The sequence below is a fragment of the Pyrus communis genome, chromosome 9 (genome assembly GCF_963583255.1).
Source record: "Pyrus communis chromosome 9, drPyrComm1.1, whole genome shotgun sequence".
Taxonomy (NCBI): domain Eukaryota; kingdom Viridiplantae; phylum Streptophyta; class Magnoliopsida; order Rosales; family Rosaceae; genus Pyrus; species Pyrus communis.
In genome coordinates, this window is record NC_084811.1 from 24,642,348 (window position 1) to 24,666,593 (window position 24,246).

Genomic DNA, 24,246 nt, shown 5'->3' on the forward strand with positions numbered 1-24,246 from the left:
TAGATATGTTACAGTAGCAAGAAGAAGAAAGAAAAAAAAAAAAAAAACAGAATGGGTCAGGGACTATAATTCCGACCGAGCAAGGGCGTAGAAGCGATTAATTTGGATCAAATACAGGTTTTGCATTTTACGAGTCAAAGCTAAGTGTAGTATAATGTGTCAATAAGTCGATTAATTCCGACCGAGCGGTCAAGTCAAACATCAGGCAACCCGGAGAGAAAAAGAAAATGGCATTCTCGTTATTAACTCCCAAAATGAAGGGCAATAACCAACGAGCTTCACTTCAGAACTTGTGTCTTCATTGCGTTCCTATATAAAACCCAAAATACAAACCTCTTTTCTTGAGTGTACCCCCAAACTAATTGGAAAAAGCTGTCAGTCCCCAAATGGCTTGCTCCTCCCACCTACCACCGTTCACTGCCGCCGACGATGCCAGCTCAGCCTCAATCTCTGCCGTCCATCCGGACATAATCCAAACCCACATCCTCACCCGCCTCGACGCCCCCACGCTAGCCTCCGCCGCCTGCACCTCCTCCGAACTCCACGCTCTGGCCTCGCACCAGCTCCTCTGGGCCAACATCTGCCACTCCACATGGCCCTCCACCACCACGCCACGTGTCCACCAGGTCATCTCCACGTTCCCCGACGGGCCCAAATCCTTCTTCTCCGACTCCTTCCCGCTCCTCGGCGATCTGAAGCCCACCACCACAACCGCAACCTCCTCTGGTCTCGCGCCAAAACACCATCAGGACCGTCCGTACGAATTAATCTCTGCGGTCGATATCTACCACCGCGGGAAGCTGATCCTGAGCAAGGTCATCGAGACGGAGACCGTGACCGGGTGGTTCCGGTACTCGCCGTTCCGGATTGACCTGCTGGACCCCAAGGACATGGTCCCCACCCATATCAAGTACCCGGAGGGGCAGGAAGCCGACACGTGTCGCGAACTCGGGGACAATCTCACGCTGAGCTGGATCCTTATCGACCCTACCGGACGTCGGGCGTTGAACCTCTCGAGTCACGCGCCGGTGTCGGTGCAGCGGCACTGGCTGAGCGGTGAGTTGCACGCACAGTTCGCGTCGATTCTGGCCGGGGAGAAGGGGACGGCGTCGGAGGACGTGCAGTGCGGGATATTGGTCACGTGCGGGGGTTCGGTGGGAGGGGAGATGCAGGTGAGGGAGGTGAGCTTGCAGGTGGAGGACATGGATGGAATGCATCTGAATGGGAGGGAGGGTTTGGTAATTCTGGATAGGGCGTTGGAGGGCAGAAAGGGAAGAAAGGGGAGGAGGAGGGTGGGGGAAGGAAAGAAGAGGTACGAAGAGTATTTGCAGAGGACGAAGGAAAGGAAGGAAAGGAAGCTGAGGACTGAAGGGACATTAGATACTTTGTGTGTGGCTTTTGGGGTATTTGGATTTTTCATTTTTTGGTCATTTATTTTGTGCAGGTGATCATTGTTTTTTCTCTTTTCAGCTATTTTCTTCCAATAAGTTAGGAAAAAAATAGAGAAACCGAAAAACGGTTTTGTTATATCGAAACGTAAATTAATCTCAAAAGAAACACGTACTGAATTGTGTTTTTTTTTTTTTTTTTTATCCCAAGAAATAATGTAACTGTCTTAACTTAAGCGAGAAACTTGCACAAAACGAAAATATCTTTTTGATAACCATCTTTCTTCAAGTATAAACACATTAGGGTCGGGTTAGAAAAATGAGCTATTCAACCAATTGTCTCATAGGGTGGGTTAGATGAGAAAAATTAAGATTCAAATCTTATCCCATTCCCCTATATGATAGCCGACGACTCTATGGCTTTGTAGATGCCATGCCGATTGCCATGCACATTTTGTCCAAATTAGTCCAAATTATACTTGTCCAAAAAAAAAAGTTCAAATTATAAAGGAAAGTGCTATCCACACACTTCTTACAAGTAACAAAGGAAAGTGATATCCACACACTTCTTTTTACATCTCACACACTCCTTGTTAATTTTTATTATTTGATCTTATTTAATTCATTCGATCTAACATTTGAAAATTAAAAGGTGTGTATAAAAAGTAAAAAAGATTATATAAATAGCATCACCCATAAGAAATTAGAGGAAAATAAGATGCATAAGAAAAATCCGTCATTACACCAATATTTCCATGAAAATATCCGTTTTTAAAACCACCAATATTGACAAACTAATTCACTTCCCATGCAGCCCAAGTACAGCTACATGAGACGGTTCACATTACGATTAAAATTTCAAGAACATGCATGCAATCGTGTGAGTGACACAAAATGTCCCATTTATAAGTTTGACATGGATATGCAACTCTACCAAACATGTATGGTTAATTTATGAATGCTTTAATTATTATTAATTTATTTCTTTTGAACAAACGATATTATCTACATTAAAAAAGATGGATGGTTTAGCCTCACAATGGGCTAACAATAATATGATTCAAACTTGCATTTGATGAGAATCGAACCTAACACATCTCATTTACAAGTGAGGAGGAATATTACTAGACCGTAGTACTAAGTGGCTGCTTTAATCATTTTAAATATCTATCAACACCAATATTTCCCCCCAAAACCGATATTTTTGTTACTAAATGTAGATTGTAGGGGATAAATTCAAGTAGCTGAGTTATGAAGAAAGGCATCTTAATCAAACATAAAAAGGAAAAAATGAGAGTCATTACTTCACCTAATTCAGCCTGCAATTAAGAATTGAGGGAATGGTTGGACTGTCGATCGAGGGCCTTGATTTGCCCTTTTTGTGACTTAACAGAGAATGAATTGCCAACAAAGCTGGTGGGCGGTGTTAAACTTAGATTTTGCTTGTCCTCGAGCAAAACAAAAGAAAGTAAAACGTAACAAATTTTTAGCTAAATTCCCAAATTTTAATTTTAGAGAAAACACCAACCATGTGATAACTTTCAAGAAATAAGCAACATTAGTTCAAGACATTATCTAAGAGTTAACCAAATTTGAATCGAAACAACTTGGACTGTAGTGTGTGTGTGTAATAGCCATGCCAATACACTTTCAAGCTTCTTAAAATCATCATATGCAAACAAGTAAACTTCTCACAAGGCATACACTCATTCACTCATATATGTGGGTTAACGTGTTTCACTTAAATGATCTCACAAAACATGCCATCATATGCTTGCTTGTCCACCTAACTCGGTATCAATATCGAGTAACTTCTTGGATCAAAAGGACTTTTATCAGGTTGGAATGGGGAACAAGGATTATAGGCTAATGAAAGAAAGGTTATGGAAAAACAAAGATCTAAGGAACTTGTAGAGCGCTCCAAATTTTCCTTTTAGAGAGAAATTCAAATAACTTGAAAGCAATTAGAACTAAAGCACAACTTTACAATTTTTTTTTCTTCTTCTTTTCTTCTTGCCGCATATAGCTTCTTTTTTTTTTTACATCACTACTTTCTTTTTCAACTTTTTTTTTTTTTTTTTTTTTTTTTTAACTTTTCACTTCACTATTTTTGCTTCATTAACCAATAACAATGAACAATGTTGAACTCCCTTTCTTTATAAAATTGGTGTACAAAATCCTTAGAAAAGGGTAAGAAAATCTTACATGAGACTAGGTAGGGAATATTTAGGTTTAAGAACAAAAAGGCTTATATAAAGGCTCAACGGGGCCAACTAGGGAAAATAATAACAAGGGTTGGCTAGAAAGGTTCAAACGAAAGGAAAAAAAAAGCCTAAATCACTTCCAAGTTTGTTACGTACATGAATTGGTGAATGTAACGAGAGATATAAAGCAAGTTCTAGAGATACATATAAAATGAGATCATACGCACAAGAATAATGCGATTGATGCATAATGGTTCAATCATAAAATAGGCTAAAAAAAGCTCACAAGGATTACATATGAAGCTTTAAATCATGCTCTAGTTTCACATCAACAAGGCTATGTGCATTTGTTTTTCCAAGTCATGATCATAAAAAAAATATGGTTAAAACAAAAATAATGTAAAGAACTAATGCCAAGCTTAAATTTCTTGAAAGTTATGAGAAAATAAAGACCAAATCTCATAATTGAATTGGAAAGTAGCCAATAAAATCAAGACTCAAAGAAAAAGAAAATGTTTTTGGATTTTTCAGAAATTTATATTTTTTTTATGAATTTATTTATTTTATTTTTCTACAACTAAAATGAAGAAGACTAAAAAAAATGAAGAGAAGAGTAAAGAAAATAGACAACAAAGGTACATAAAGAAAAATTAATCAACAAAGCTCTTGGACAAAGAAACTTCCCGAGTTTAGAGGAGACATGCAAGCGAAGATGTAGAAGCCAATCTAACCCCAAACTTGAATTTTGTATTGGCAACAAGGTAAAGAGGCTCTATTTTTCTGCAAAAACAATAAAACAACGGGTAAGCTAACAAGAGACTTAGGAGAATAATTTTTTTATTGACAACAAACTAAAAATAAACACTAGAGCTAAACCAACTAAAAAAAAAATGTAACAATCCAATTAAGTAAGGAATAGAATCAAATTCGATCCCCGGCAACGGCACCAGAAACTTGTTGCATAAATTAGTTAACAAAAGTTAATCTTATTAAGTCTTGAATTTAAGTGCTCGCAAGTATACGAATCGGATGATTGTATAGCATATAAGCACAGATATCGTTCCACAGAGATCGAATTGATTCTAAAAGTCTTACTAACTAAATTGGAACAAATTATAATTGGGAAGCTTTAACGGAAAAGATAGAAGATTTGAATTAAACTAAAAATGAAATATGACTTTAAACTAAAATACATGAAATAATAAAATTATAAATATAAGAAAATAAAACCTAGGGCATCCGAATTCACCGTAACCAATTCTACTTAATTCCCTTAATATGTTATGCTCAAGTAGTTCTCCAATATTGTTGATCGATTTTCCCTAAATTATTCAACGGCCATGGCATTTGGTTGCGTCAAAAGTATCCTTATATGTTAACCCTATATATATGACATCTAGATGAATTTAAACTAGTAAGAACCCATTAAGCTCTATGGAAATCGTTGGAAAATCACACAAACCCTAATTGTATGGCATCTACAAATAGGTGGTTATGGTATCAATTGCAAGAAGCTAAACCCAAGTTAAGTATGGCATCTACTCTAACTTGCATCAAATCAACCTAATTTAAACCTAGATGGTGATCAAGCATCTAAATAAAAATCAAGTGCATTATGAATAACAAAAGATACTCAATAAAGATGAAAAACTTGATAATAACAATGCCACAAGGCAATTAAGTATTCATGATTAGGCAAAATCGTAGCCCTAGCAAAGAAAAACTCCAAAGTAGCTCTTCCTCTTGGCCTTCCTTGCCGCAGCCCCCTATGTAGAATAGATGATTTTTGGTTCTGTTTTTGTGGCTGACTTTTCACAAGGAGAATGGATCTCCTTAATATAAAACCCACGACAAGGGTATTAAAGGCTAATTGAAATCCATTTAAAACCCCACTAAAATCCTATCACTAATGGACTTGAAGTCCTTACTAAAGAAGATGAAAAATAAATGGAAATAATAAAAACTAGAGATTAATTTCTCTCCTAAATTCCATTGAATAGCATTTCCATCTTTATTTGATTCCAAAACTGCTCAGTTTCATCTTCTTGTTGTAATGCACATGTCTTTGCGCAACTAGTTAGCCTCTTGTTCCACTGAAATTACTGTAGACACCTGAAATCTCCAATTTTCACTTCTTTTTCACATAACTGCCGTATTGAATACCTATAAATTAAAACAATATAAATTAGTGCATTTAAACCATTCATATAGACAAATCCAAAGGAAATCTATGATAATAATATATAAAAATATGCACCCATCAATTAACTTGCAACGAAAGCCATTTACAAATAGCCAACAACATCCTCTCCTGATCCTCTTTATAAGATTCCGAAAATTCATGAATCGTGTATGTTCATCGTATATTGTGTAGTTAGTTTTCATCAGGTACTGTTTATGTTCAATTTAAAAAAAAAAAATTAAAATGATTTATGACCGCACGATGTACGATGAACGAACATGATTCATGGATCCCCGAATTTCGGATTAAAAAAAAAGGAAGGGTGATGTGTTTTGTTTTCTTGAGAGGGTGTGGAGCGGAGATGGCTCATCTTCGGATCCCTTCCACCTAATCCTTCTCATCAAACAATCTGGGTACTTGAAATTTGATCCAACGATTAAAAATAGGAGCCCACTTTAAAAGTTATAATAACTTTAACCGTTGAATCAAATTTCAAAAACCCGAATTATTTTATGGAAATAATTAGATGAAAGAGATACGAAGATGATACATTTCTGTATGGAGCCACTTTGCAGTGGTTCTTTTCATTTGTCTACGTCAAATTATTTTTCTATTAATTAGTTAGAATGGTGCAATGTTTAATATTTCTGTCCGGATCCCTTTCCCTATGGAGCCACTTTCCAATATTTCTTTTCATTTGTCTTATATTTTCAACGACACTCCAAATTATTTTTCTATTAATTAGTTAGAATAGTGCAATGTTTAAAATTTCTTCGGATATTTTTATGAAAATATTCAAACAATTAGAGAAATATAGGGGGTAAAGTCTAAACTTCATCTTATATCGGAGAAACTCTTAAATTTAGGCTGAAATTGGCATATATCGTCGATATTTCTTACACATTTTAAATATCAGATAAACTCTTATATTTCATAAACAAATATTTGATAACCTCTGAAGTTTAATTCTAAATTTCCATTATTTTCATCGAAAGCAACCAATATCGATGTTCGATATATCCGTCCATATTTTCATTAATTTTCATATCGAAATTTCCACCGATACCGATATTTTAAACATTGGAGTAGTGATAGTTATATCGTTTTAGAACATCTCCAACACCATTGGTTGTTGCATGTTTTTCTTTTCTTTTTTTCTTTTCCAAAAACGATAGAGATATTTCATTGATCAACCGACAACAAAAATAACTATACAAATCTAGTCCGAGAAAGAATGAAACCACTAATCAGCTCCATCATCAGATTCATCACAACGAATGATAAACGGGCATCGTCGCCACTCCTGGAGAGATCTGCATAAATCACATGCCAAACAAGGTGTATAATAGGTAGGCTGGACCCAAGTGAAAAAGAATATGAAATCAAGGGTCTTATCTTCCCTCGATCCAACGATACTAGGGTTCAGGGTTGAGCTAAACCGCATAATGAGTCAATACTGTTTTCGTATCAAACCCACCGTGTAGTAGAAGTTGAGCCACAGACCTCAAATAGGGGCCCATGGGGGCCAATTTGATCAATACACCCAACATTTAAATCGGTTGTCTCAAAGAAAATGACACTTCAATGTCTGGTTCACTTGGTCTCCACTTTATTAGACGAGGTTTATGAGAGATTTTACAATGTACCAAGAACATTGAACATTGCCATACCAAAGAACTTTGCATATGTCAGTATATGCGAGAGAACATCGCATGGAAGGTCTCTCTCCCGGTTTAAGGTAGGGCGCATGAAAACAAAACAAACCAAAAAAGTTTATGTTGGAGTATATCAGAGGTGTCTCACACAAGTTTGAATACTACTAATACAACCAAACCACCTAACGAACCAAAATTACTCATCCAAATTAAACATTGGAAATGTAATTAATTGAAGAAATAAACCTCAAATAAGTGTTACAAACATCAAAGTCCAGGGGGAGATACATACGGATTAACAAACCGGCCCAGTGAGTGCCACCCTTGCAACCCCCCCGAGTCTGTAAATTCCTCATGAACGTTGACCAGCTCGGAGCGGAGAGAAGTTTTAAACGGATGTTACACCTTATGCTGCTGGCTGCCATTATTCTTGAGGAGCAAAGTAGAATAACTATATACACAACTTATTCTACACGATTTTGTACTCGATTGAATTAGCAGAGGATGACCGCACTGGTTCCACTATGTTATCATGTATGGTGCACTTTCAGCAATGCTTGGCATATCATGTCGATGAATTGATCGTCCTAGACAATAACAATACACTGAGTCAGTCATGAGAACTTTAGATTGAGGAAGCTTAAAACATCAGAGGGCAAATGCTCTACTGTCAACAACCAAGAGACAGGTACACTCCACGGAAAACATAGTAAGATGCATCTATAGTTGATACACCGGCTTCTTTTCTTTCTACATATCAATACATACATAAGCAGACTAATGCCGCTAACATATGTACACAAATTCATAAAAATGTAAATACAATTTAAAAAAAATATATGATTTTTATGAAGTAGCCGTGCTTTGGACCCAAAAATAGGTTAACTCTGCTCACTGTATGTTGTGTAATTATTTAATGAAATACAGGAGGTAAATCCAAGTATGAAAAAGAGACAAAACATGAAAATACCTGAACAAGCATTACAAGTGCTTCTCGCACTTTTTCTCTGCTAACAAGAGGCCCGTCACTGGGAGCAGGAGGAACAGAATTGGGTGTTAAAGATGGTGGGGGCGTTGGTGGTGGAAAGGGTTGAAGCATTGGGGTGCCATAAGGGCGTTGCAGGTTCAGGGGTGGATGAAGTGCAGCAGCAGATGGCACAGATGAAGAGGTAGGTGGTACGACCAAAGGAGGCGAGGAAGCAGAGAGAGGGAAGAAAGAAGAGGGCTTTATAAGATTAGCGACCCGATTGTTGCTGGTGGTTTGGTCAGAGGAGCCATGTAGGGGGGTTGGCGTAGATGGGACTGAATGGGAAAGTGGTGGTATTTGTGGAGTTGGTGCAGGAGGTGAAACAGCACTGGGTGCATAAGAAGGTGCAGGAACAGTTCCAGTAGACTGATAGGGCAGTCTTGAATTTGTTGCGTCTGAAGCATTATTTCCAATATTCATTGCTGCCTGCAGTAAAGATGAGAGGACAATATGATTAGCCATCAGTGGAGACAAGCTACAATGAGTAAGGAGATAAGGAGTAAAGACAACACGCCAGAAGAGAATGACATGCTAACATCCAGATACATCATTCTCTTGGGGTCTAAGCAAATACATCATTCAAGTTTTTCGGAATGCTTATATCCCAAAAAAAAAAAAAAAAAAAAAAAAAAAGAAAAGTTTCTTTAGACCAATTTGGCTGAAACAATATGATTTGTAATAATTAGATCATCATCATGAACCGTAAACTCTACTTCAGTAAAGACAGTTTCTTAATTTTAAAAGAAATAAGCTTTTATTCATTTCACATGGGCATTCACTATGAAACATCCCTTACAATTTCAATGTCGTTCGAGTACTTAATCTCACACCCAAACTCTTTCTGTCATCAGTATAGCGTCTGAATCAGATTTTCGTTATTCAGGAATCCGACGGACAAAAACAACTGCCTTTGTTATCCCAAAATTTCCTCAACTAACTTCTCAGAGGAATAGCATTGAAATAAAGTCCACTCAACTTCGGCACCTCCAAATACTTTAGAGAGGAAAACGCTTAGGAACCGGGTGCAATTCATTCAAACAACCCAAACAGTGAGTTCTTCAAGTATGCCTATGACTTAAAGAATTTGCACCACAAAAGATTAGAGGGAGGGATTTAAAATGATTGGATGCAATACATTGAGAGGGATTTGCAAATGACAACTTGAAAGGATTCATTTCTAGATCCCTTTATCTAATGTTATGTAGTTCATACCTAACTAATTTATCCTACATCACTTGGTACTTTCAAATCCCTCATCCATAGGGAACATTTCCTACACGACAAAGTAAGCAGATCGGAAAACCACCATGCATGAAATCATACCAGGTAGTTTATAAAGGAAGAATCTTCAGGTGCTTCAGTGACAGCAGGGGCATTCAATGATGGCTCCAACGGCCCTTCCATGACCAACATGGATGGGACTGCTTCAAGTTCTTCAAACTCACTACAATTTAATAAGCAGAAAGTAAACTAGATGCAATAATGAAGACACAATTTACTCAATAAATAAACCCAAGATAATGATGCGACTCATGATATGCAGAAAAAATGGTATTATATTGATATAAGAGAAGATGAAATATAGAAATATTAGAAATTACTTGAACTTGAGAAGACAAATCATACCAATGATAGTATCAAACTTAAGAGGCCCTTGCCACCAATTATTTCTTTTTTGCAGAAATATATTATATAAGTTATCTAACATTGCAACAATCCATGATGAAGTTAATTTTATGTGGCTAAGATTGAAGAACAAATTCTAAATCTGAATACAGAAAGTAATAAATATAACACAATTGGAGCAACAATGGAGAAAGGGGGTAAAAACCTTTTGGTTGAAGATATTTTGGACTTGGGAGGAGCCTTTGAGTATGCATTCAGGATCCTGTAAAAAGGAAAGGCATTAGAATACAAATGCATAAATGTAGCATATCTACATCCACATAGCTTAATGTGGACATGAAACTAAGGTATCCAGTAATTCCAAATCACCATTTTACTGCTTTAGATCCCATGCTATGCTCTCTGTTTGCATGCGTATCCATATGTATCTTATGCATGGATCTGGGTCACACTGTTGTTGATAACTTCAACATTTAACATCATATACTTTCCTTTTATGTTACACATATATGTATTGCATTTGCATAACTCATAAAATTTTCTAAAGTCAAACTCTTCTAAGTGAAAATCTATTGTGCAACTATATACCCCTAAAAAAATCTGTAATGTGATATTACCATCCTGCAAATATGTGCTATGCAATTAAATGTCTATAACTCTTTATTAGAAACTAACAAACAATTTGTGCACAAATGGGAAGCATAAGAATTATAAGAAAAATATTGTACCTAGTAAAGAGATTCGCAACTTCCTCACATTCACGAGCATTATAAAACCAAATGCCATTAACTTCTTGGGCAGCATTTCTATACAATAAATATGGAACTTGAACTTCATACTCAAAATCTCCCAAGAGATTCTCCACTAGGTTATCTGTATTATAAAAGCATAAAATTAAAAATATAAGAAAAACCTAGAGGGACATATGCATAGTTGTATGTAAACATATGTACAACATATATTACCACATAATTAGAGGAGTTCATTTTTATGGATGATCAAATCAGATATTCTAGGAAGACTGTGTACACGACTTCCTAATAAGAATTCTATGCAAAAAAGAATGACCTTATACAAAAGCATAACAAAATAACACACGTTTACAATTCCAAGATCCTCTTTTCCTGAGAAAGGAAGCAAATTTTACATTGTGTTCTCAAATCATGTGGGTCGCACAAATTTTATGTGTCACTGGGGAAACAAGTTCCATTTTGATCAACTTTATAACACTTTAGAGTTTAGACTTTAGATTTATCTATTTCTCAACTTTGCACGAACATGAATATTATGTCAATATGAAAGGATCGAATATTCCAAGCTTCTCATCAATAGATATAAGCAAATCTTGAGAATAATTTGCAGATCAGTGGCATGCTTGAATGATAAGTTTAGATGCCTTATTTATTTTTGTGGAAGACCAGTAAATCATTTATGTTTATCTTTGCTTACAAGCTGTCCAAACAATTATTTAAACACTGCAGATAGATGGTAATGTAGATTGATACAAACAGTAGCAAACCATTAAGTTAAAAAACAAGAATTTACTTTAGTGGTAAATCGAGCAATAATCTATACCATCATACCAAATGGAAACCAACTGCTCTAATCAGCATTAAAAGAGCATGTCTTTCAGCATAAAATTACATCGACAATAAAGGATTTGTACCTGTATTGCGCCGATTCATAACGATGAACTGGAACCGCGGTTGAGTATTCCTTAACAATACAACAGTAATAAGATTAGGAAACCCAACTATCAGTATAACTAACCCAAAAAAAAAAGTAAAAAGTAAAAAAATTTACCTTTTAACAACAAAGAGAGACCCTTCAACATCCTTGCGACTCTGCAAAAACCCAGAACGTAATTAATTAAAAAAGTCAACATTAATTTGGATTAATTCTAAAAACCCTTGAATCTTCATATAATTTTCTGGGCAACCAAACACTGAAGTGGAAAATACGATTTGGAAAACGAACCCATTGATTGCTCTCGATGTTGAATTCATAGAAGGTAACGTGGGCGGCCGTAATCAGAATCTCTTCGATGAAGGGGTCGATTCTCTGCAGCACCGTGAGATTGAGCATTTTGGTGCTCTGCTGATCGAGATTCGGCATCAATTTCCCCGTCTGAGACATTTCTGATTGGCTCCGGAGAAACTTAAACCCTAGCTCCGGTGATTTTCCTTTGAATTTTTCGTATATTTTCCCGGGAAAGTTACAGCAGCTAGGAGAGCGGAGGGAGAGGGGAGAGAGAGAAGAGGTAAGCGTGTGATGGAAGACCTCTGTTAGTTGCACAGGTTTAGCTTTGCTTGCTTAATTCTCTGAATTTACAATTATGCCCTCGCCTTCTTTGGTTGTCCTATGGGCTCTAGGCCCATTTTGTCAAGTTCATGCGGATCATAGTCTAGTTTCTCAAAAACAAAGAAAAATTAACTGAAAAAAATAAAAAACTAAATCTAGTGTTGTAGGGTGACGACGAATTTGTCGTGTTTGTGTCGTGTTAGTTTTTGTTCATTTTAGATGTTCAGTCGATTTTCGCAAGATTTATTTTTGGTATAAATGATATTGGAGATAGAAGATTCTAATACGAGATCTCAGATGCAAAGATAAACACTCTTAATTACTTGAGCTATAAACCCTTATACATTTGGATATTTGTTTTGATTGGGGAAGAAAAAGGCTTACTCCTTGATACCAAAGAAATAGGCTGCCTTGTATAATTCAAAGTTACAAGAAAGAATGAAATGAACGAGAGCAATGGAAATCTGCAACTTTTTTCTTGATAAATTTCAAGTGATTTTATTTTATGTTCACTGGTTGTTTACATTTATGAAGCTTTTGATTCTCTATTTACCATTCGTTGCTTAAACACAAGTACCACTTGATTGTCTTTCGGTACTAAGCAATGCATCGATCCGATGTTTACTGGTTTCTTCTTGTGAGTTGTGAGTAATTGAGGTTAAGATTATTGCTTTCAACTTGAGATATTATAAGGTAAAGAGGGGAAGAAGTTGCATAATTTCTTAATTATCGAAGAAATTAAGAAACTGAAAATGCCTTTCGATGCACGGGGAGGAGAGGGGTATGTGAGTTTTTAACTCTCGACAACATATTCAAGAAGTCTTAAGTAAGTAAAGAAACCTCTAACATATTCAAGAAGGCTGTATCTTCTTCAGCTGACTGTCGACGGCCATAGACATAAGCATAGTCATCAGCATCACTGCATGCATACATTCAAGTCTGAAGTAAGTAATAACCATTTATTAAATTCTGCATATTACAGTAATACATAATCTAAGTACTTGGTAGTTCATGTAACTTATGGGTACGTATGAGTCAAGTACATATGGTTATCAACTTACCTAATCTATTAATTAAATCAAGTTTTGGTTGAGTTTTATTTTGGTGCTGTCTTAAATCTTGTCATCTAAAAAGGTGAAGAAACTCGGGAATTGTTATTGACAGTTCAAAGATGTCATTATGCACACATCCATGATCGATGGTAAGAAAAACTGAGAGAGAGAGAGAGAGAGAGAGAGAGAGAGAGAGAGAGAGAGAGAGAGAGAGAGAGAGAGAGAGAGAGAGAGAGAGAGAGAGAGAGAGAGAGAGACTACATCAAATGTTGGATAGTGGCCAAATTAAGCTAGGAAACAAAACAATATTGATGAGGGAACATCATGATGAGGATTATGTTTCCTTGTTTTGTGGCTTGATTTGTTCCTTATTTTGTGGCTTGATTTGTTCCTTGTTTTGTGGCTTTTTCAAAGCCATAATTATTTGGCTTTCGGGTGGAAGAAAGGAGGAGAAGAAAAGAGGCTGATTTTTATTTAAATGCTTGCCAAGGGATGAAGGAAAGCATCCAAAGAGATGGTGAGAGCATTTGGCTCTACCATGGGCACGGGTGAGAGAAATCAAGAGAGCTAGAGTGAAAGGTCTCTTGTGAAAGACCTCTTGGGGTAGAGTGAGGCTCTTGGGAAAATTCTGTGAGTGGGTGTACAAGGGATATGGGATTGGGTTATGTCGATTTAACTCATGTGTAACTTGTACTGTTTTTCTCATAGTGAAGAGCAATATTTCTCCGAGGACGTAGGCAGATTTTTGCCGAACCTCGTAAATTTCTCGGTGTCTTTATTTCTTGTATTTTAAACTATTCAACTGTGGGTTTGTATGTTGGTGAAGATAATCAGCCAAGGCACAACAATTGGTATCAGAGCTTTGTTGGAAGCTTTGGTTCATTGAAGGTTCAGATTTATTATTCACCATGATGACTACAAACATGTCGTTTTCAGTTGAGAAGTTTAATGGGAAGGGCAGTTTTACTCTCTGGCAGATGAGAGTAAAGGATGTCTTGACTCAACAAGGCTTGGTTAGAGCTTTGAAGGGAAAAGATGGGAAGCCTAAAGAAATGACAGATGACCAGTGGGAGGAGCTGGAGTCGCGTTGTGTTAGCACGATTCGACACTGCATAGCTGATAACATTATCAATAATGTTATGGATGAAGATTCTGCGCCTGCACTGTGGGAGAAGTTGGAAAAACTCTATATTGCTAAGAGTTTGACCAACAAGTTACATCTGAAGAGGAAGCTGTACAAGCTGAAGATGGATGAAGGCGGGAATCTCATGGACCACATGAATGTGTTCAATGGATACTTGGATCAATTGAGGAAAGTTGATGTTAAGGTTGAGGAAGAAGATAAAGCCCTCGTACTTCTTACCTCACTTCCAGATTCGTATGAGAATCTTGTGACAACCTTATTGCATGGAAAAGATACAGTAAGTTTGGAGCAGGTGCAGGCTTCTTTGGTGTCTTATGATACACAAAAGAGGAAGACCATTGTTGATGGTGGGCATGAGACTGCTTTAGCTGTTCAAGGTTGGAATCATGGAAGAAAATTGGGAGGAGGATTTGAGAGAGACAGCAGGTTCAAATCAAGCTCCAAAGGCAAGGGACCACAATGCTATGACTGCAAAGAATTCGGGCATAAAAAGATAAATTGTCCTTTGAGAAAAAGAAAGGATGATCTTGGTCCAGGTAGCAGCAATTTTGTGGCGGAAGACTTCGAGTATGCCCTCTAGGTACTCGAAGCAACACATCTCTTGGTGATGTATAGTCTCAAGTGTTGCAGGGGTTTTGCAGCAGGTGGAGCTATGGGATTCACAGGTGATGAGATGGTCCTGAAGAATGAGAAGTGTGAGGAATGTTTGTCTGGCTCGACGGGTGTTGCTGGAAATGGGTGCACTGACAAGTTTCCAAGTTGCAGACAATGAAGAGGAGGAAAACCTACTGGAGGAGACGAGGATGTGTCGAGATCCTGTCTGAAGCTAAATGTTTTTTTTTCTTGCAGCAGCTGCACATGCATTGGCAGTATGTTTTTTTTTTCTTGCAGCAGCTGCACATGCATTGGCAGTGACTGAATCGGAACAGGACCAACGAGGTTGATTCAGAGTGTGCATGCTGGTACGTAAGGCCAATGGACTTTGGTACAGTTTGAGTCGAGGTGGAGATCATTATGAGTACCAGAAAGTTTGGGGAATTTGATTTAGTTACCGTTGTCCTTAGTTTGTACTTTGGATGCTTATGGTGAGTGTTGATTCGAGTCTCTGTGATGTTTTCGAATTTGGCCAAGGTGAAGATTGTTGGATAGTGGTCAAATTAGGCTAGGAAACAAAACAATATTGATGAGGGAACATCATGATCAGGATTATGTTTCCTTGTTTTGTGGCTTGATTTGTTCCTTATTTTGTGGCTTGATTTGTTCCTTGTTTTGTGGCTTTTTCAAAGCCGTAATTATTTGGCTTTTGGGTGGAAGAAAGGAGGAGAAGAAAAGGGGATGATTTTTATTTAAATGCTTGCCAAGGGATGAAGGAAAGCATCCAAAGAGATGGTGAGAGCATTTGGCTCTACCATGGGCACGAGTGAGAGAAATCAAGAGAGTTAGAGTGAAAGGTCTCTTGTGAAAGAACTCTTGGGGTAGAGTGAGGCTCTTGGGAAAATTCTGTGAGTGAGTGTACAAGGGATATGGGATTGGGTTATGTCGATTTAACTCATGTATAACTTGTACTGTTTTTCTCATAGTGAAGAGCAATATCTCTCCGAGGACGTAGGCAGGTTTTTGCCGAACTTCGTAAATTTCTTGGTGTCTTTATTTCTTGTATTTTAAACTATTCAACTGTGGGTTTGTATATTGATGAAGATAATCAGCCAAGGCACAACATCAAACTCAAAAGGCGACTATTTCAGAATCCTAGTAATCCCCAAACTAGAGTAAGAGATGACTGAATAGTGCACATAGAGAATAACAATAACTTCAATTACGATATTTCTCCATTGGACAAAGTAAATTACATGAAATAAAACCAAATTCACACGACAATTAACAAGTACAGTTTTGTAGAAAAAAACACCAAAACAGAATCACAACAACGTTTACAATTAATTGTTTGAAGAGCTTTAATTAGTTTCTTCCATCTTCTTCTTCTTCTTGTCAGTGATGCTTTCAGAGAGCCAAAGCAGAGAGCAGAATCAAGAACATGAAGGCGACGACAGTAACGAAGGAAGCCACCACAGCCCCACTCACGTTCCGGCAGAAATCACCAAACTGGTTGCAGATGGCTAGCCAGTTGGAGCTTGCATTGCCATTGTGGGCTAGGTAGACTATGGATGTTGCAGCCCCAGCAGCAGAAGTGGCTAGAGTCAGTGCCACCTGTCGTGATCATATACAAGTATTATGCGCAAATTAGGAAAGCCACTTTTGTGAGTTTTCAAATTTTGACTTGATTTTGAAATCAGTTTTCAAAAAAAAAAAAAAACAAAAAAAAAAATAAAATAATAATAATAAAATGAAATGGTTAGCGTATAAGCTTTAAATTAATGAAGTTAGAGAGGTTAGAATTATAATTACAAGGTCAAGGATGAGGAGCAAGAGCCTTGGTCCACGTGCATGGGGGCGAACAATGGAAACTATGGAGAAGGGAACTGAGAGCACCAAGTATCCCGCTACAAGTGACATTGCTATCAGGAAAAACCTGCATGCATGGATATTTGTATCAACGTTTCGTACAATATACAAGGGTAGTGTCGTCTTTCTCAGATATTTAGAATGTTACGTAGTTAAATTGTTAATCTGGCTTCCTCTTCGGATCAATTATTCAAATTGACAGTTTGACAACAAAATATGTCAAATTGTCAGTCTTACATCATATACAATAGTTCATTTATTCGATGATCTAGAGGCATTCTAACAATGTAACATACCAAATATCGAGAAAAAAAAAAAGAAAGAGAAGGAAGATTGAAACATACTGAAAACTAGGCATGTCATCATAGCTAGCTTCAAACTGGAAGAACTGGGTGAAGAAGGGAAGGTTTTGATCACTGGTTCCCATGGTCGCAGCAGCAGCAAGAGCAGACACTATAGCACCACTCCTCAAAACCAAGTCAATTATGGCCATCCCTCTCTTCATTCCTCCTTTTCCTTCCTTTACAGGAACCGTCAGAATGGGCCCTTTTCCTTTGGATGTACCACTTCCCTCGTGAGCAACAACATCAATGGTGGTCGAGTCGGGGCCGCTCTTCATTTTCGTACAGAGAGAGAGAGAGAGAGAGAGAGAGAGAGAGAATTAAAGAGGAATGAGGAAGAAAACTAAAGCTTTGTAGCTAGATGAGTAGAAATTGCTGAAGAGAAGAGATTCAAAAGCTTGTGATGAAAATGGTTAAATATGAGAACCTTTATATAGTGCAGCAAATAAGAAGATAGTTTATTTAAACTTGTCATAGAACAAATTTTAATTGTAAATTAATCAGTTAATGGGAAGCAAGAAGAGTTGCTAATGTTAGACTTTTTCTATAGAGCAAATGACGAGGTTTTATCTGGCAAATGGATCAAGTAGTAACCACTTCAATATTATATGCAAACTACGTACACAAAGTTCTAAATAATATGATTTTAATTAAGGAGGACGGATTATAGGAAACTTTGTGGCATTCCATGAAAGATCAAATGGGCGTAATGGAGTGGTTTATTTGGTCGTTTTTATTATATCATAGGGCACTTTAGCTTTTCAAGATAAAATGCAGAAGAGGGAAGTTGGATTTTATCAAATAGTATTATAATTCAGGTCAAAGGTTTAATTGCATGACGAGATTTTTCAGTGTGATCGAAACACAGGATGATACACCACGTGTCATTATACAAATTGTGGGATATGTGTGTTAAAAAATTAATAACTTAAAAAATAAAGTTTCTTATCACTTGCATAAAAACACGTAATGTATCCCTCTCGCACCAATGGTCTTTGAATTCTACTTCGAGTGTAATTTTAGTCCTCAACTCCTATATTAATTGCTTTATTACTTAATTTAATTCTGTCTTCTACTCAGGGTCGGAACCAAGATCTCACCTGTGGGTGGACCAATATACAAAGCCTGAAAAATGTATGATAAAACGTAAAAGGCCGAAATTAAGTATATATTTAATTTTGTATGTAGACCTGATAATTTCTTACGCGATCCGTTAACACGACATATAAACGATATAAAAATAACCGATTTCGGGTCAACATGATAACTAATCTGGTCGTTATCGGGTCACACGATAAGAACCAGTTAATAACGGATCCTTAACAGGTTTACTCGAAAGTGACACACGGAAACCCGTTTCGACACTATATGAAAAAAATTATTTTGATTATTTTAAAATTTTAAACTACTAAAAAACCTTACTATATGTATTATTGTATTATTATTCTATACAAATTTAAAAAATTTAAGTTTTGTTTATTTATTTTTATAGTGTGCTATAAGCAAGGAGTGAGATTAGAAAATTATAAAACACATTAAAAATAAAAATATCAAGTAATTTAAAAATACAAAACACATTAAAAATTATAATAATTAATTTACAAGTGCAAAAAATATAAAAAGATATGCAAATGCTCATGAATAGTGTTTTTAAGGGAGTTCAAAATAAATAAAATTCATAATCATTAATGTACAAGTGTGAAAATTAATATGAAAGCATATATAAACGCGCAAGGTTCCTCAACCTTAAAACGCAACTCTCTTCACTTTGTTAACATTTGGTATTTTGTAGTAATGAACTAATATTTTTTTCATTAGACTCTTATTTTGGAGTACGTAATACTTGACAGATAAATGTTTTTTTTTTTAATGTTTTGAAATAATATTTATGTGACAATGTGGTGTGCATATACTAATTTAGTATTATCTTTTTTTTTTTTTTTTGTCAAATTATGTTTTCCATTTTCATTATTTATTGATTAAAATGTATTTTCTTTAACGGGTAATGGGTTGAGTCATATTACCTAATAATGTTAACAGGTCAATTTCGAGTCGGGTCATATTACCCATTTACTTTAACGGATGTTACACAACACGACCTGTTAAGATATCGGATATATCACGAAAACAACGAACATGAAAAATATGACACGAATGTCAGGTCTACCTGTATAAAAATTAGAATTTCATCTCAACCCCTACAAAATGTGTACATATCATCTTTCACAAACTTATATTTTATGCAAAGAAAAAAAAAATCATATTGTTGGACAAAACACAATGAAACAAAATATGGGGCTTTTAGATCCAAGTCAAAAAATGTAGAGTGTTTTTAGGAGTGAGTCCAGTTATCTAATTATATGTTTTCATTTCTTTTATACTCATTTTATATTTTCTAAAAATATTAAAAATCAATTAAAATCTTCTAATATTATGCATTTTCCAACTCCAAAATAATATATTTAATATCTTATAACAAAAAAAAACGAATATATTAACATAAATTTATCTGCAAAACATTCTACCCTAACTCAAGTAACAAATATATGAATGTATATAATACCTATACGTGAGATATGAAACCTAATTAAAAGGTAGAAAAAACATAACATACCTACAAGCAAGACACATTAATCTGTGACAGGTTGATTATAAAAAAGGAATATGTCATATAGGTAGATAAATATAATTAACATGTGATATAGGTTGATTATAAAAATTAAAAATAAAATCTATAAATGGGGTTTAAAGTAGGAGGAAGAACGAGAAGTAACAAAAAGATAAATAAAAAGAAATGAGGAAAGAGATAATTGGGAAGAAATTTGATTTTTATAATAATCTTATCATTGAACAGATAACTATTGATAATTAAATAATTAACTATAACAAATTGGACTTATTTTAATAAACTGGACTATTCCTACCATTGGCTCAAAAAATTGAACTTATATCAAGTTTCCCCAAAAAAATATCTATAAACCATGAAATAAACATATTATGTTGTTAATCTAGGAGTTTGTTAGTTGCTAAACCCTAAACACTAAAGATTAGAATTGTGGTTTGTTAGTTGCTAAAGTCTAACCACAATTCGATCTCATACCAACTTCAAAGTTCGTTGCATAGTATTTTAATGTTGCAAAAGTCCAACCATTTTCATTTTGTTTTCTTATGGTCCATTTTCATATTGTTTGTTAATGTTCTAGATTCCTCTTCCGTTGAGGGATCCTCAAATAATATTTATTTGAGCGACATTTTGCGGTCCTCGTTTCGTAATTTTTTTTCAACAATTCAGATCGTTTGTATTTTTATACATCATTCAAATATCATTCTTGAAAAAATAGACAATTCAAAACCATTAATATGCATTAGTTTTTGTGAAAAAAAATAAACAAATACAATTGTTTAAAGAAACCCTAATATGACTACCATTTAATCTAACGGTAAATAATTTCAGATTCGAATGATTTTGTTGAAATTACCTATGAGGGAAGATATGGGGTGAGGCCTACCCATGATCTCTCAAATAACCTTATTTGAGAGATCCCTCAACGAAATGGGACTGTTACTTTTATATTGTTTTATTTATTTATTTTAACTCTTAAGTTGAAATTCCTAATTGAACTCTAGATTTATAGAAAAATAGTCGGTGTTAGTGAAAATAACTAATGGCACAATAGATGGTTAATTTGGAGGACTGAAACAACTAATATGGAAGTTCATGAACTAAACTAAAAATTAGGATAAGTTCAGAGACCATTGATACAATTAAGCCTAAGTAAAAAGATAAATGTTCTTCAAATGCACGAGTGCCCTTTGGCCCTTTTTAAAACTATGTTTACAATAACTAAAAACGCTTCCAATCATGTTTGGTGACAAAAACTTAAAAGTGATTTTATTTTTTATATGTTTCTTATAGAGGAATAAAAATGCTTCTAAGCCTAAGTTGTTTTTAATAAAACATTTGGAAACAGGCCTTTGTCACTTGAGCTATAAGCTTATGTTTCCTGTAGCATGTTTTAGTTAATTAAGAACTTATGACAAGTTGTCATTGTATTTCTAAATCAAATTAACAGTCATAACAAAAAAAGGTGGTTAAATGGGTCATCGTGTCAAAATCGAATAATTCTTGTATTAGTATTTAGTAGGTCATGTTACTTATGGGTATGAGTCTAAGTACCGTATCTAATCAACTTACCTAATCCACTCGTTCATGTTAAGTTCGAGTTTTATTTCATGTTGTGTAAAGATTGTCATTCAAAAAAGTAAAAACTTTGAAAATTATTATCGACACTCTTCAAAAAAAATCATTCTGCATACATCTATTCGGAGGAGAGTAAGGTTAAGGTAAACTAGAGTAAGAAATTATAATAGCAATAAATTTCATTACGAAATCTTCCATGGGTTACATGAACTATAACCAAATTCTCGCAACAATTAAAGGAGTAGTTTTCAGAAAACACCAAAACAAAATCACAAACAGCGTTACAACAATAACAAATTTGAAGAGATCTTTAATTAATCCCTTCCATCTTCTTCTTCTTGTCAGTGATGCTTTCGGAGAGCCAAAGCAGAGAGCAGAATCAAGAACATGAAGGTGACGACAGTAACGAAGGAAGCCACCACAGCCCCACTCACGTTCCGGCAGAAATCACCAAACTGGTTGCAGATGGCTAGCCAGTTGGAGCTTGCATTGCCATTGTGGGCTAGGTAGACTATGGATGTTGCAGCCCCAGCAGCAGAAGTGACTAGAGTCAGTGCCACCTGTCATGATATATATCACAATTTCAATTAAGTTAATTATAATCAGATTAACAATGTATGACTACTACGAGCTAATCATGAATCATAGAGAGGTTAGGAATGTAATTACAAGGTCAAGGATGAGAAGCAAGAGCCTTGGTCCACTTGCATGGGGGCGAACGATGGAGACGATGGAGAAGGGAAGTGAGAGCACCAAGTAGCCAGCTACAATTGACATTGCTATTAGGAAAAACCTGCATGCATGCATGGATATTAGATCAATGTACCGTACAGTACGCAAAGGTAATGTTGTCTTTTTCAAACATCCAAAATGTTACGTTGTTAAATTGTCATTCTGCTACTGTTATCTGATTAACGATTCAGATTGATAGTCTGACAATGTAACATCCTCAACTGTTAACCAAAAACAACACATAATAGTTTATTTGTTCGATAATCTAGATTAACGATTTGACAACATAACATACCAAAATATCAGAATATTGTAAAACATTTTCTTTTGTGAAATTATCACCAAACGGAAAAAGAAGGGGAAGGAAAATGAGAACATACTGAAAGCTAGGCATGTCGTCATAGCTAGCTTCAAACTGGAAGAACTGGGTGAAGAAAGGAAGGTTTTGATCACTGGTTCCCATGGTGGCAGCAGCAGCAAGAGCAGCCACTATGGCACCAATCCTCAAAACCAAGTCGATTATGGCCATCCCTCTCTTCATTCCTCCCTTTTCTTCCTTCACATGATGAACTGCCAGAACAGGCCCTTTTCCTTTGGATGCACTTCTTGCCTCAACATCAATGGTGGTCGAGTCGCCGCCGCTCTTCATTTTCAGAGAGAGAGAAAGAGAGAGAGAGATGATAAAACAGAACACTGAAGCTTTGGAAATGGGAATTGTTGAGGAGAAGAGACTCAAAAGCTTGTGATGAAAATGGTTCACACATGAGAAGCTTTATGTAGTGCACCAAATAATAAGAGTTTAATTAGTTTATTAATTAAAATTAGTCAATTTCAATTTTCAATTACAAATTATAATTTATTTATTTATTTTTTGTTGATAGAAGAGCAGGTGAAGAGATTTTACCGGGCAAATGGATCAAGGCGTAACCACTTCAAAGAATATAATATTATATAAATAATACGTTGTTCAGGAGGAGTGGATAGGAGACTTTATGCACTTTTATCCTTTGATGAATATTATACAGAAGGAAGTTGGATTTTATTTAAGATTAGTATAATTATAGTCAAAAGGGCAATCAACTAACTAAGCAAGTTTTATTCTCTTTAATCACTCAATTAAACCACAGCTAGCCCTCCCTAACCCAACAATGTAATGTACGGTTTCTGCAATTGTTCAGTGTAAAACCACATTATTATTTGCATCACTTTAAGGTTGTCTCCTTTAATGGCTAGGGTAATCGAGAGAAACTTCTGTAAAGGTGATACGTGATTTGGCATTAGGGATGACAATTCTAACCGTTAAATCCGATAACCGTAGATAACCGTCCAAATGGATTGGATTTGGATATAGGGGGTCTCCAATCTGTATCTGTCCTCGAATCCGACCCGAATATATATATTTGATATATAATATAATTTTATTCAATTTACCGAACCCTCCCTATAATAATTCATTATGCATGCATCAAACCCTATACTATCTTTATTATGCACCAAACATCATGCATGGGGCATACCAACAACCTCATCAATTCAGTAGTCTTATTGTTATACTCAACCAAATTAATTCATTGAATCATTTTATATATCAATTATCAAATATTACAAGTTTATCAGATTCATCTCTTTTCAAGAGTTCCACCGTCAAGAAATTGGTGCATGTTATCATGAACAACTTCAAATATATTGTTAGTTTTTTGTAATTAGATGTTGCTACTTAATGATGGAATTAGTATCTACTAAAATTTATAATGCGTCGATTGGATAAATATAGTTTTTTTTATTTTTTATTTTTTGTTTTTTGATGAAGATGGATATAACCGATAACCAATTGAAAATCCGTTACCCGATTGATATGGTTATGGATAATCCCCGATGGTTAATTTGCTTTTATGGATATGGTAAATTTTTGTGGTTATGGGGATGGATA

General features: G+C 35.6%; 4 protein-coding genes across 4 annotated transcripts; 1 reads left to right on the forward strand and 3 right to left on the reverse strand.

The window, feature by feature from the left end:
• Positions 1-202: 202 nt before the first annotated feature.
• Positions 203-1,448, forward strand: LOC137744223 (probable F-box protein At2g36090). Its single transcript, XM_068484084.1, has one exon. The coding sequence runs from the start codon at positions 387-389 to the stop codon at positions 1,446-1,448; it is 1,062 nt and encodes a 353-aa protein (XP_068340185.1). The 5' UTR covers positions 203-386.
• A 6,087-nt stretch (positions 1,449-7,535) lies between these two features.
• On the reverse strand, positions 7,536-12,354 carry LOC137745342 (mRNA-decapping enzyme-like protein). Its single transcript, XM_068485286.1, has 8 exons — positions 12,060-12,354; positions 11,886-11,926; positions 11,749-11,798; positions 10,811-10,955; positions 10,288-10,344; positions 9,780-9,900; positions 8,400-8,882; positions 7,536-8,016 (listed from the first exon to the last, which is right to left on the reverse strand). The coding sequence occupies exons 1-8, from the start codon at positions 12,216-12,218 to the stop codon at positions 7,960-7,962; spliced, it is 1,113 nt and encodes a 370-aa protein (XP_068341387.1). The 5' UTR covers positions 12,219-12,354; the 3' UTR covers positions 7,536-7,959.
• Positions 12,355-16,580: 4,226 nt separating this feature from the next.
• Positions 16,581-17,661, reverse strand: LOC137744033 (casparian strip membrane protein 2-like). Its single transcript, XM_068483895.1, has 3 exons — positions 17,387-17,661; positions 16,986-17,109; positions 16,581-16,787 (listed from the first exon to the last, which is right to left on the reverse strand). The coding sequence occupies exons 1-3, from the start codon at positions 17,659-17,661 to the stop codon at positions 16,581-16,583; spliced, it is 606 nt and encodes a 201-aa protein (XP_068339996.1).
• Positions 17,662-21,925: 4,264 nt separating this feature from the next.
• On the reverse strand, positions 21,926-22,965 carry LOC137744029 (casparian strip membrane protein 1-like). Its single transcript, XM_068483890.1, has 3 exons — positions 22,697-22,965; positions 22,254-22,377; positions 21,926-22,144 (listed from the first exon to the last, which is right to left on the reverse strand). Exons 1-3 carry the CDS (start codon positions 22,963-22,965, stop codon positions 21,926-21,928), a joined length of 612 nt encoding a protein of 203 aa, XP_068339991.1.
• Between the last annotated feature and the right edge of the window lie 1,281 nt (positions 22,966-24,246).

Excerpts from the sequence above, each read along its gene's own strand:
- LOC137744223 (XM_068484084.1), top strand. The coding sequence starts at position 387 with ATGGCTTGCTCCTCCCACCTACCACCGTTCACTGCCGCCGACGATGCC.
- LOC137745342 (XM_068485286.1), bottom strand. The coding sequence starts at position 12,218 with ATGTCTCAGACGGGGAAATTGATGCCGAATCTCGATCAGCAGAGCACC. Across the intron at positions 11,927-12,059 it reads ACATCGAGAGCAATCAATGG|AGTCGCAAGGATGTTGAAGG; the intron begins GTTCGTTTTCCA and ends GGGTTTTTGCAG. Across the intron at positions 10,956-11,748 it reads TATGAATCGGCGCAATACAG|ATAACCTAGTGGAGAATCTC; the intron begins GTACAAATCCTT and ends TTTATAATACAG.
- LOC137744033 (XM_068483895.1), bottom strand. The coding sequence starts at position 17,661 with ATGAAGAGCGGCCCCGACTCGACCACCATTGATGTTGTTGCTCACGAG. Across the intron at positions 17,110-17,386 it reads GATGACATGCCTAGTTTTCA|GTTTTTCCTGATAGCAATGT; the intron begins GTATGTTTCAAT and ends CCATGCATGCAG. Across the intron at positions 16,788-16,985 it reads TGCTCCTCATCCTTGACCTT|GTGGCACTGACTCTAGCCAC; the intron begins GTAATTATAATT and ends TGATCACGACAG.
- LOC137744029 (XM_068483890.1), bottom strand. The coding sequence starts at position 22,965 with ATGAAGAGCGGCGGCGACTCGACCACCATTGATGTTGAGGCAAGAAGT. Across the intron at positions 22,378-22,696 it reads GACGACATGCCTAGCTTTCA|GTTTTTCCTAATAGCAATGT; the intron begins GTATGTTCTCAT and ends GCATGCATGCAG. Across the intron at positions 22,145-22,253 it reads TGCTTCTCATCCTTGACCTT|GTGGCACTGACTCTAGTCAC; the intron begins GTAATTACATTC and ends ATATCATGACAG.